The 13,845-nt window shown below is 45.4% G+C and overlaps 1 protein-coding gene across 2 annotated transcripts in view; it reads left to right on the plus strand.

Moving 5' to 3' along the window:
* Positions 1 to 13,845, plus strand: part of LOC147904377 (uncharacterized) — a 130,523-nt gene that overhangs the window by 67,460 nt on the left and 49,218 nt on the right. For both annotated transcript variants that reach the window (XM_087394158.1, XM_087394165.1), the window contains exons 6-7: positions 10,332 to 10,409; positions 10,695 to 10,920. In XM_087394158.1, the coding sequence (XP_087250284.1) occupies positions 10,332 to 10,409; positions 10,695 to 10,920 (304 nt within the window). The remainder of the gene's footprint in view (positions 1 to 10,331; positions 10,410 to 10,694; positions 10,921 to 13,845) is intronic.

Below are 13,845 nucleotides of genomic sequence, written 5' to 3' on the forward strand. Positions count from 1 at the left end.
TGAACTCAAAAGTGTCTGTGACAGAGTCATAAGATCTGATGAATCCTGTACACAGTTCCACATCCACAGGAGGGAAGATGACCTTGTCGAACTCAGTTAGACTGAGGGTCTAGATCTCGGAAGATGTCAATACCGAGGATAGTTTGAGGTTCGGATCAAGAAGAGGTTTAAACATAACCCGAACGTGGGAGAGGGGAGGGGTGGTTATCGAAGGGCTCTGTATCTCCGTTGGCCCACCCGACCCTTCTGAATGTGGTCTCCGTGCAGAGGGGGTGTCATCTGAGCCCCCATGGTCGGAAGAAGAGGCACTGGAGCTCTGAGAGTGGAAAAGAACCCCCCGCTGCTGTCTTGATTGCGGTGCCTCTCCATCCGCGAGATGATAGTGATGTCCGGACCAAGATGGGAATGCATCACTGATGAAGTCGGTCCTGCTAATGAAGTCGGCCCTGCTGAGGCTGTAGGCATGGGTGAGGTCATGTGCACTGCAGAGGCTGCCTGAGACGTCATGGCGGTATAGAAAGGGATGAAGAGCTTATCTCTGGGCAACCGTGGCTTATACTTGGACTTCTTCTCGAGCATGAAGAAGAACAAGAGGTGAAGTAAAAGCTAATGACGAAGCAGGAAAGGAAGCTGATGACGAAGCAGGAAGGTGAGTGATGACAAGGCAAGAAAGGAAGCAGGAAGGGAAGGGGAGCTGGTGACGAGGTAGGGGAGCTGTTGTCGAGGTGTTGGCAAGCCCGCTGAGAGATAACGAGATAGTGGGGCAGGTGGTGACAAGAGGGGGAGCTGATGGCGATGAGAAGGGGAGCTGATGGAGAAGCACGGAGGCTAGAAAGGAAGCAGGAGATGGGAGTTGACATAGGAGTGAACAGGGGTGACCTAGGAGTGAATAGAGGTGACAGAGAGGTGAACATGGGGTTTGACATAAGAGTGAACAAGGGTGACCTAAAAGTGAACAGGGGTGACCTGAGGTTCAACCTGAGTGACAGAGAGGTGAAGAGGGATTAAGGAGGAGTGTGTGTCAGAGAAGGCAAGGGCTGTTTCCGTCTTGCCAGAGAAGGAAAAACTCAGTTTTTATTGGTCTCCCACCAAAGAGTGCAACGGGGTAGAGAGTAGAAGCTTGACAGGGTTAGGAAAGGGAATACATTGTTGTTGTTTGAATAAATAGAAATTCAACTAATAGGAATGGAAATCCTTATCCAAAGAGAGAGAGTCAATGTGGATGATACTTCTTTACCCGTGAGCCATTTACAGGTGCTGGTAACTTCTTGCCCTCCAAGGTGGCCAAATAAACCCCTCCACTGGGAATAATCCTTGTGATAAAGAAGGGCCCTGTCCAACCACTGACAAATTTGGGTTTATGCTTCAGGAATATAACAAGACCAAGCTGCCAACTTGGAATTCCCTCTTCCTGAGATTTTTGTCATGCCATGCCTTCTGCCTTCTTTGCCAGACTTCCTGAGCAAGGATCGCTTCACGACGATGTTCATCCAAGGCTTCAAGATCCCATAATCTCTCAAGTGTGCATGCCTCCAAGTTATCATCCATCTCTGCCATGACCCTAGTGGTCTTCATGTGGAACTCATAGGGCATAACCGCCTCCAAGCCGTAAACTAGCTGGAAGGGTGAATATCCAGTGCTAGCCTTGTATGCGGTTCTGTAAGCAAAAAGAGCAGCTGGTAGTAGAATATCCCAATCAGAGCATACTTGTTCCCTCTTCGAGTTGCAGGAGAGATGGGTCCAACAAAATCATCGGAGAGGACGCTCTGCCAGTGTCAGGATTTCGGATGCTTTTTATACAGAGGAGAGCCTCACGGAGGATATTTTACAGATTTGGGTTTCTCACATATAGGGTGGAGCTGTCCATCCATCTCAGGTAGCTGCAGCCTTATCCGGAATTAGTGACTATTATCATTCAGTCGCTGATTCTAGGAGACGTGAGATTCTCAGATGTGAGATTGGTATACGCCAGCAGTTAGTGTCCCTTTAGAGGGAAGAGCAGAAGAGGCCCACAGATGCTTGGATTCAGGAGCGCCTTGCTGTAGCAAGGGCTCATTTGCAAACATTGTTGGATCAGAGAGCAGAGTATGCCTTTCATGCACAGGAATCCTTTTGGATTCAGATGGGTGGCAGGGTCAACAAACACTTTTTCTCTACTCATGGGCCCAGACATAGTAGAGATAGTGTTTTGCAGCTTGTTGACTCAGACGGGGTGTTACAGTCAGATTCTGATGCTGTCATGCGTGTAGCTTCAGATTTTTTTGCATCCCTTCTTACTGCAGATCCAGGCACACAGACCATTGATGATGCCAGAGAGGTTATTTGGCAGTGTATCCCTGTATTGGTGAAGGATGAGATGTATGTTTCTCTAGATGCACCTTTCACCAATGCAGAATTCAAGACTGCATTACTTGCCCTTCACAAGGGCAAGTGCCCAGGTTCAGATGGACTTACCCCCTCCTTTTTTATTACTTTTTGGGAGCAGATTGGTGATCACATTACATCAGCCCTGCAGGGCATGTGGGACTCTGGTGAGATGCTGGACTCACTCACAGATGGTCTCATTCATCTCATACCAAAGGGGGGTAATAGGAATCTTGTGTCTCAATGGAGACCCATCACTCTTTTGGGCACGTTTTACAAGATTCTGGCGAAAGCCATCAGTCTGCGGCTACAAGTTTTTCTTCCAGATTTGATTCATGACACGCAGACAGGGTTTGTGCATGGTAGAAGTATTTTTGATAATATTTTCTCATTTTGGGAGGCCTCAGAATGGGCCATGCAGAGCCGCCAGAGATTGGCCATTCTACTCTTGGACTTTGAGAAAGCTTACGACAGAGTAGACTGGGATTTCTTAGAGGGTACTCTATCTCGCTTTGGTTTTTCAGATGCATGGATTAGAGGAGTATCCTCTCTCTACAGATCAGCCCATAGCCAGTTGCTCATTGGGGGGGTAAGAGGGGACAGGTTTCAGATTTCCAGATCCGTCCGCCAGGGATGTCCTCTGGCCCCGTTTCTTTTTCTGTTTGTGGCGGAAGCTATGAGTATCTACATTAGATCTCAAGCTGATATTTATGGGCTGAGACTTCCTATCCGCCGGGAAGAAGAGCTCCTGGATAGTGAGTTGGCAGATGACACGGCTGTTTTTTTGGATGCCTCCCCCAGGACACTCACTTCCTTCTGGACAGCCTTGGATTTGTTTTGCACGGCTGCAGGTGCACACATTAATTGACATAAATCCAGTGGTTTTTGGATTTGCGAGGATGACACCCTGGATTGGGGTAATGATATTGGCTTCACTTGGGTACAGAGGGGCTTCTCCGTCAGATATTTGGGCTGCCAGGTTGGGGTGGGCATCTCTCCCTCACAACAGTTTGCTCCGGTGTTGGAAAGCATCAGAAGAAAGCTCCTTTTCTGGAGCTCAGCCAAACTTGACTTGGCCTCCAGGGTGGTGGTGGTTAACCAGGTTCTTCTAGCCACAGCATGGTTTGTATGCTCTTGTTGGTGCCACTCTAGGGATTGTATCACTCAGCTTAAGAGGCCTGTACGAAACTTTTTATGGAGTGGTCTAGATGGCACAACTGATGTTACAGCCAGGGTGGCTTGGGAGACCTTGATTCTTTCTACAAGAGAAGGGGGTTTGAATATCATCGACCCAGATCTACAGTGCAGAGCTTTACTCTGCAAGTTCGTTGTGAGAGGGCTTATGCCAGGACAAGAGCCTTGGAAGGATTTTTTTATCAGATGCATACAGTCTCGCATGCCCACTTCAGGAGAGGATTGGACACACAGTACTAGATGGGTTTTCACCACAGCCCACCTCAGGTCTCCCTCTTCCCCTCTTATGGTTGCTATCCTAAAAGCATGGGCCAGCTTCAGGAGTACTCTTCGCAAGATTCCCCCATCCACCCATGAAGAGATTGAAAGGCAGCCTATCATGTGGAATGATAGGATTTTGGATGAGCTTGGCAGACCACTTGGAGCTTCTCCTTACATGCAGTGACCAAGATGGGAGAGGGGCCCTGCATCTACAGTGGGAGCATGGAAAGCCTTCAGGAAGCTTCCTACAGACCAACAGGCCCACATGGTTCTTAATCTCAGAGGGAGTGCAGGGAGAGTCCAACAGATTGATGCAGCCTTGCCCTTGGATTGGGTGGACACAGATGACATGCCTATTACTTGCTCCACCTGGATGGGGGCATTTTCCAGATTGGGAGTTCCTTTACAGGTGATTGCTTTTCTTGACCCACATGAGGATGCCTTAGTATTTGATGTTTCTTCGGGGGGCAGGCTGTCCAAATCCACAGACGATATCTTGTTGGAGGTACCGTTTCAGCCAGTCAGGATAGTGGGCTTCATGGAGCATGGCTCTCTTTCACAGTGGTACTTGGATCCTAACCCGTTCTCCTCGCCCTTGGCTCATGGAGGCTGTGGCTCTATGGAGGTGTCCCAATTAAGTTTTTTGCAATGGGACCCTGGGGAATGGGAATGGATAGATAAAGTGCACCAAGAGAAGGGCATCCCCTTCTTTCGATACACGGTCAGTAATGCTAGGAAATTCCAGCTCAGCTCTAGGGGTTGGAAGCCTACCAGAGCTCCTGATTGGGAGAACTTTCAGATTTCTACTTGCAGAGAATTTTTTGGCAGAGGCTCTGGAAATCCCACCGGAATAGAAAAATCACTCTCTTCTTTTGGCTTTTTATTCATGGTGGGATAGCAGTGAACCATTGGAGGTCCAAGTTCAGAGCTGACCCTTCTTGCCCTCGCTGCCTTTCTGCTTTGGAGACAATACAGCACTGCCTATGGGATTGCAGACAGGCGAGAATCATATGGAAGGGGATTGCAAGACTTTTCAGCACTTTTGTTCGCCTACCTTTCTATATGACCTGGGGATCAGTGGCTTGGCTTACTCTTTTAGGGCCCCAGGTATTTTTTGAGAGACTTGACTCCTCTTGGGCTCTTCACATCCGACGACACCTTGTGGAGTCGTGCTCTCTAGAGGATGTTCCGGCCACTCTTTTCAGGGCTGCTCACTCCTCGGTCGACTCTCCATGGGAGATCCTAGCTAGCATTGTAACATGGCACATTTGGAGAGCCAGGTGCGCTGAGGCTTTGGAGGGTTCTCAGGTCCACCCTTCTCAGATCTTGGCCAGTACTTGGACAGATACGATACACACTCTGATGGCCATTTGGGCGACCATGCAAGGATCATCTCGAGCAGCCTCCTCCAAGAGAGTTACTTTTCTCAGAGATTGGAGAGACTCTCCCTTCTTTGCTGAGACTTCTACAGGGTTGAGATGGCATTTTCAGCCTCAGCCTTGGTTTCTTTCTACCTCATTCCTCTGAGGTGTTTTTATTACATGCTTAGCATGGTGTATTTCCGCACAGAGCTTGCTCTAGCGGGTTTCTTTCTTACTTAATAGAAGTCTCTTTTTTGAAAAAAAAAAAAAATCATCCTCGCCTGTCTGCAATCCCATAAGCAATGCTGAATAGTCTCCAAAGTAGAGGGGCAATGAGGGCAAGTAGGGTCGGCTCCGAATCTGGATCTCCAAAGGTTCACTGCAATCCCACCATGGATAGAGAGCCAAAAGAAGATAGTGATCTTCCTATTCTTGTGGGATTTCTAGAGTCTCCTCGAGAAGCACCTCTGCAGATCCCCAGTGATATCAAATGTCTCCCAATGAGGAACTCTGGAAGGTCTCCAACCTCTACTATTGAGCTGAAATCTCCTGGCATTACTGACCGTGTAACAAAAGAAGGGGATGCTCTTCTCTCGATGCCCTGTGTCAATCCACGCCCACCCTCCGGGGTCCCACTGCAAATACCTGATGGGAACTCCCCCATAGAGCCAAAGCCTCCAAGACCCGGTGGAGAGTAGCCGGGGGTCTGGGTCTAGGAACCACTCTGAATCTGATCCCTGCACCAAAAGACCTACAACCCTGATAGGCTGAAAAGCAGACTCAAGCAAGATGTCCTCTATGGACCTGAGCAATCTGCCACCATCCTGCACACTAAAAACTAAAGCATCCTCCTGTGCATCTCGAAAGGCCAAAACCTGAAGCGGAACACTGCCTCTCATAAAAGTACCTACCCAAGTGGAGCAAGTGAGTGGCATATCATCTGTGTCTACCCAAACCTCTAGAAGGGCTGCCTTAATCTGCAAGATCCTCCCTGCACTCCCTCTATGATGTCCTGTCAACCTTGATTTGGTCTCCTCTGGAAGCGTGCGGAAAGCTTTCCAAGACCCCATAGATGATGCAGGTCCCCTCTCCCACCTGGACCACTGCATGTAGAGTGAGGCACCCAGTGGTCTGCCATGATCATCTAAAATAATGTCATTCCACATGATGGGTTGCCTATCAATCTCTTCAAGAGAGGAAGGAGGAATCCTCCGAAGAGAGCTCCTGAAACTGGCCCAAGCTTTCAGAATGGCAACCATGAGAGGGGACGAAGGTGATCTGAGGTGTGATGTGGTGAAGATCCACCTAATACTGCTCATCCAGTCTCCTTCTGAAGAAGGTGTGCACCTCTGTATGCTGCTAATAAGAAAGTCCTTCCATGGTTCCTGCCCTGGCATAAGTCCCCGCACCACCATCTTGCATAGTGAAGCTCTACACTGTAAATCTGGATCAATAATATTGAGACCCCCTTCCTATGTTGGGAGGATGAGGGTCTCCCAAGCCACCCTGGCTAAGGCATCTGTTGTGCCATCAAGCCCACTCCAAAGAAAGTTTCTGATGGGTCTCCTGAGCTGAATCATGCAGTCCCTAGAATGGCACCAGCATGAACAAACAAATCAGGCCGTGGCCAAGAGGACCTGGTTGACCACCACAACTCTAGAGGCAAGATCCAGCTTGGCTGAGCTCCAAAAAAGGAGCTTCCTCCTGATGCTCTCCAACACGGGAGCAAACTGCTGCGTGGAAGAAATATCCAAGCTGACCTAGCAGCCCAAATACCTGACAGGGACACCCCTCTGAACCCAACTGAATCCTATGTCAAGCCCCCAAACTGGAGTGTCCTCATCACTGATCCAAAAGCCATTGGATTTATGCCAATTTATCTGCGCCCCTGCCACCAAGCCAAATAAATCCAATGCTGTCCTGAAAGAAGTGAGCGTCTGTGGAGTAGCATCCACGTAAACTGCTGTGTCATCTGCCAACTCACTGTCAAGTAGCTCCTCTTCCCTTCTGATGGGAAGTCTCAGCCCAAAGATGTCAGCTTGAGATCTAACATAGATACACCAAAAGTAGAGGACACAGGAAGATCTTCTTTGACGCCTTTGATATTGGTTTCGACCCAGTGGAGGCAGATAAGGAAATCTTTTCGCTCTTCTTCAGACTTTTGTGCCCTCTACTTTTGGTGAGCCAGTGATTGGGTTTCCTATTGACAGGGCTTCTTCTTCAGGTGGCAGGGTTCTTTCCCCTTTGATTTTCTGCCACTTGGTTCCATTCCTCGCTCCTCGAGCAAGAGGTCTTCCTCTGTTGAGGGGTTTGTTTCCGCCACTAGGTCGGGTAAGGTGTTCCACTCTACATCCTCCCATCGATGAGGATTATTAGTTGGAACATACAGGGCCTAGGTGGCATCCCACATCGCCGCCGCAGACAGCTGCAGCTTCATCCAGGTGTTACTGGGGGTTCCATTGATATCTTATTTATTCAAGAGCACAAACTGGATTCTAGAGATTGTGCCAAGTCAGGCAAGTTGCTTTCTGGCCGTACTTTTTGGTCGCCTACCTTGGGCACCAGGGGGGGCACTTCTATTTCAGTTTCGCAGTTGGTTCTCCCCTTAGTTGTTGGGCACGGAGTCATTATCCCCTCTAGAGCTCAGTGGATTATTCTTTTGATTGGAGGGCGTAAGGTTGGCTTCCTCAACCTATATGCCTCCAACATTAGAGGGGAACGTGTCCTTATGTGGAAGACTTTGCTCTCCTGGGCCCCCATTGTGGATTCTTGGGTGATTGGAGGTGACTTTAACATGGTCGAGTTACCTTCAGACAAAAAAGGGGGTAGAGAAGGCGGACTTCACTCTTTGGAGAGAGCAGCTTGGGATGCCTTCCTTTTCCATTTCTGTGGCAGAGATACTTGGTGTGATGATGCCTTTCTTATTCAGCCACAGTCCCTCCTGTTCTCTTGGTCGAACAGGAGGCAACAGATGCCTATTCATGCACGCATTGACAGATTTTATGTAGATGACTGGGCACTAGACAGAGGTGGATCGGTATGCATTGCTGCGGGGGTTTCCACCTCAGACCATTTCCCTGTTGTTCTGGCTATCTCAGAGCCTCACTTGAGAGGCCGGTCTGCCAGCATCAGGATTCCAGATGCCTTGTACACAGAGGAGGACCTTACAGAGGCAGCCCTGCAGATATGGGTTTCTCATGTCCAGGGTGGGCAGCCATGTCCATCACATGTAGTTGCTGCCCTTTGTGGTATTAGCAACTTCTACCTCTCAGTTGCTTGTACCAGCAGACGAGATATTCTCAGACGTGAGATTGGTGTTCAGCAGCAGCTGGCAACTTTGCAGAGAGAAGAGCAGAAACAGCCTTTAGATGCTTGGATTCAGGAGCGCCTTGCTGCAGCAAGGGCTCATCAGCAGATATTGCTTGATCAGAGAGCAGAGTATGCCTTTCATGCACGGGAGTCCTTCTGAATTCAGATGGGTGGTAGAGTCAATAAACACTTTTTCTCTACTCTTGACCCTAGACATAGTAGAGAGAGTGTATCCCAGCTTATTGACTCACATGGGGTTTTACAAACAGAGCCTGATGATGTCTTACGCATAGCTTCAGATTTTTATGCCACCCTTCTTACTGCTGATCCTGAGACACAGGATAGAGAGGATGCTAGACAGGCTATTTGGCAGAGCATCCCTTTGTTGGTGAATCCGGATATGCATGTTTTGCTCGATGCACCTTTCACCAACACAGAGTTCAGGATTGCACTTTCAGCCCTTCACAATGGCAAGTGCCCTGAGCACCTTCGGGGCTGCTGTCTTGTATGAAATCTTTCAATCATTAATAGAAGGTTCCTTTCTTTGGGGGGGGGGGGGGGGAAAGGGAGCATCGACTACTTTATTAGGTAAAGTTGGAAGTGATCATATTTACTTTCAATTGCTGGCATCATCTGTCTGATTGAAATACAATGAAGACATAAATAATGATCTTTTTAAATTTGGGCTGGAGATACATGAGAATACCTAACAAAGATCTAGCAATTGCAATTACTGTGAAGTCATTGTGAATGATAGATGGTGCTGAAGTCTTAAAGCGGATGCACAAATGTTGGTAAATTCAGAAAGTGTTTATATGAACAAAATTTACGTGCTTCAAAGGAGGGATGGCCTTATAAATACGAGATACTTCATATGATACTGTGATATCCATATTATGAAGCATGCTAGCGAGCTACAATTTGGAATACCCGCGTCCTTGGGTAACCAGTATTGATATGCTTCTAGTAAAAATATTGATGAAAACACTCTGAGTTTTGTTGCTGCATATGATCTGATCAAAATTGGATGACCAGGCCACTTTTGAGGATATCAATATGAATAATTCTTGTGCAAATTGCTTTTTTGCAGCAGTCTCTGAACTTGCATGAATGAAAAGATTAGCCTCACAACAGATTCCAATTCTAAGTAATAAACATGCCATAAATTCATTATGACTTTGCATGGAGACCCGAATGGTGTAACTAAAAGTAGCATTATTGACTATACTAGTAATAGATGGAAGTGAGTATTGCACTTTGTGTTACTACTTCAGAAGCAACTACTCAACACTTTTTCGTGTGTATCCTTATCACTTGCAAAACATTTCATCAACCTAATAAATATCTATTTAGTTTGTGAAGCAGAGAAGACACTTATTGTGACAGTTCCTCTTGATAGTTAGTATATTAAAGTCTCTTAAAGGGGAATGCACAAAGGGGAAATTTGCAGTGATTTTTTATCACGAGGTGCTAGCTACTATTTGAACTGTTTCATATCCTTTGGTAGCCCGTATTGATACTGTTCTTGTACAATGTGAAGAAGTCGAAATAACGATAGAAAGACTTTATAATTCTGGGCTGCCTTTTCGTTTTCATATGATCAGCCTGATTCCAAGGTTATCAATAAGTTTGCAATTTCATTTACTTATAAATAAAATTTGTCTGGTTTTGTTCCAGAATATTGGAGGTCTTAAGGATGTTCTCAGGGAAATTTTAATTCTTTTCATGTAGTTTCTATATCTTTTAAAGGCTTAGGTAGACCTTATTAGTAACCTCTTTTCTCCTTGCCATATTGGATTTAAGGCAGTGTTAACTTTGGTAATGTTGCATGTTGTATTTTAGCCACTATTATTGGATGATGGACAACTTCTTTGTGGATCATCTGTGGAAAGCTACAATTCTTGGGGTGCATGGGCAGAGGTATTCAAATTTCATTTCCAGGGTTGCTCTTTATTTTTCCATTTGATGCCACTTGGGATGTTGTGGCAGCCACCCCCATGGCTTTTTTGTCATATTGTAGAGGCCAGGGATAGAGTTCTTACTCTCCCATCTCTTGTATAATTTGTCTTGAATGGAATAAATTACCACATTCTGTAAATTTCCTTGCCTGGATTCCAGCTTGGTGTAAGAGAGATAATATATGGAGAGCCAGGCATCACTTATGTCTTCATGAAGCATTGGTTGAACTTTATAGTATGCCTGCAGATCACAAATGATTATGGTGTTACATGGTCTAAGCATGGTCCAATTTATGTGAAAGATGTACCCATGGGGGTAATTCAACCTGTTCCATATAAGACCAAGAGCAATACAATCCGAATATTGTTACGATCTACAAATCAAATTGGGAAAGTCTGCATGGCAGAATCATCAGACGGGGGTTTCACATGGAGCTACGTACACTATACTGAACTGGAAAACCCCAACAGTGGTATGCATAACTCTTTGCACCTTCTCTTTGGACAAAACATTTCTCTCCTTTTTTTCAATCTATGCTTCATCCGTTGTCTGTTGTCATGTTGTAGGTTGTAGTTTAATGATGCAAAGTGAATGTGTTGGCAGCTGGTATGTTTTGAATAAGTACTGGTTCAAAGGTTCTTTATCACAATTCATTATGGCTGTAAGTCAAGAAAGCACATACGCAAGAACAAAGAGTTTATGTTACTGCTGCTGCTCCCCCTCTGCGTGATCTGTTCCCCCTCCTCAAAACTTCTTTCCGGCCAGCCTCTTGGTCACCTCTCTCTCCACCTCTCCTCCGCCTTCACTCCTTGAGTGGAACCAGGTCCTGCCCACTTCTCCCTTTTGCTCTACCAGCTGCTTTCTGCCCGCCTCTGCTCCACCTCGTTCTCCAGCCCCCCTTGTTCCCTACGCCTACCTTTCCAGCTCAATGCCTATCCTCTTTGTGTTGACCTTCTTCCATCCTCGACTCTACAGACTGTATGGCACCTGTACAGACTCTCGTACAGCTTGTACAAACGTCTGTAAGGTCTGTATGCCCCCACAGCCCCTCTCCTATTCTACTAATTAAGGACTATAAATTTTTACAAAGTTTGAATAAGTTATATCTATTACAATATGATGTAAAGTCTCCTAGATTTCATAAAACAACAAAATCCTCGTTGTCAAAATGAAACTGAGATAGCAATGAAAGAAGGGAGTTCAAAAAGATAGTCATATTGTGCTTGTGGGACAAAAAGAATAGAGTTTTAATCTTTAAAAAAACGAGTCACTGGGGAAATGAAAGGGAGCAAAGAAGCATTAGTGAACTAAGTATGACCTGTCAAAGTACGAACACTCAACTCTATGGTTAAAGACCCTCTTAGTTTCCTTGTTTATAATCTATAAAGTTCATATGTTAATGTCTCATACACACATATCATAAGGAGCACAATTAAAAAGGGGGCGAGAAGGTGACTCTGTGTTAGTTTTCCATGCAAATTGTGCAAAAATTCTGATAAACAGTGGTACTATTTGTATTGCCCCTAGGGCTTTCACATCTAACCACTATCTGGTAACAGTGCTATATTTCTTTGGGTTAATTGAATTTGATGGTACTTTGCAGTCAGATCCACAGACCATCATGTAGATTGCTACAAATTACTATGTTTGTCGTTTCACAACAGACTTTGACATGCCTAAGAGAGATAGTGCTAGATTTAGGGTTTGACATAGTGTTCCAGATATGAGGATCATGCATCTTTCACTAACAAATAATTCAGGACTGCAATATCTACACTACATACGGGTAAATTCCTTGCTTCATATGGATTGACCTCCTCCTTCTTCATTTATTGGGAGGACATCACTGATTGTGTTGCTTTAGCTCCTCAGAGTATATGGGATTTTCTTGTGTGACTTCTTCACTTACTGAGGGTCTCATTCATCTTATACCTAAGCGGAGGTGCAAAAATTTGATCACGCCATGGAGGCCGATTACACTCTTGGGCACAACTTATCAAATTTCACCAAAGGCAGTCAGCCATGGTTGCAGCCTCTACTTGCCGATTTGACCCATAATACTCAATCTAACTTTGTGCATGGCTGTAGTAAATTTTATAATCATTTTACATTTTGAGAAAGCTTATGACAAAGTAGAGTGGGGATTCTCGGAGGGTATGTTTCTGTGTTTAGGTTTTTTTGACTGTTGTATCCGAGAGATATTCTCTCTTTATAGATCAGCCCACAAACTCAAATTTCCAGATCAGTCCGGCAAGTATGCCTAATTGCTCCTTTATTGTATTTATTTGTGGCCAGGCTATGTGTCTCTATCTTAGATCTTAGTTTGACATCCTTGGCTTGACACTCCACTTCAAACAAGATGAGGAGTTGCTAAACCGTGAGCTTATAGATGACACAATGTTTCTTTTGGATGCCTCCCCTTAGACCCTTACCACTTCCAAGATAGCCTTGGATATTGTTGCCTTGCAGAAGAAGCCTAGATTTATTGGTATAAATCCAATGGCATTTGGGTTAAAGATGAGGACTCTTCAAATTGGCTCAAATTTTTACTTCATGTGAGTTAAGAGAGGTCTATCTGCTAGATGCTTGGGCTGTCAGGTGGGCATTAGCATTTCTCCTTTGTAGCAATGTTCAAATAATAGAGTTCTTTAAGAATGAAAGAAACTAAGAGAGGAAAGCTCGAGGGAGAAGTACATCATGCAAGGCATGAGAAAACAAGTACCCTGATAGGGAAAATTCAAGCTCCTATAAGAGAGCTATAAAATATCCAAGGTTGAGGCTGAAAATGCCACCTCAACCAAGGGTTTACCATAAAGTGCCTGAAAAGGTGTGATGCTTCCCAAAGCTTTGGTGGGACATCTATTCTGAATATATGCAACTGTAATCACAACTTTTTCCCAAACGATTTGGACAAATTCATTTAAGAAAACATGCAGCGGTCATCTCCAAGAGTGTATGGAGTTGTCTGATGCTTGATGCCATGCTGTCTCAAATAGTCATTGAAGGCATCTGACATATACTTTCCTCCATTATTTGAAAGCAATGTTTTGATCTTGGCATCCAAAATTTTCCCCCATCAATTGCTAATATTCTTGAAAGGAATAAAACACTTTAGACTTCCTTTGCATCAAGAATACACATGCGAAGCGCGAGAAGTCATCAATGAATGTCACAAAAGATCTCTTGCCTGTATGTGTGGCCACATTGAATGGTCCACAAACATTGGAATATTGTTGAACAACAAGTGTAGGCACGAAAATAAGATTCCTCTTGAGTCCTGGCACATGCCACACATTGCGAATGAATTGTGCTTTGCCATTGGGCAACCACACGGGAATATCACCTGTGCCAAATGTAGGAACAATAATGGAGATGGATTGTGAACACAAGAGAACAA

The sequence above is a fragment of the Dipteris shenzhenensis genome, chromosome 2 (genome assembly GCF_047967505.1).
Source record: "Dipteris shenzhenensis isolate YYH24624 ecotype China chromosome 2, Dip_SZ_1.0, whole genome shotgun sequence".
Classification (NCBI taxonomy): Eukaryota; Viridiplantae; Streptophyta; class Polypodiopsida; order Gleicheniales; family Dipteridaceae; genus Dipteris; species Dipteris shenzhenensis.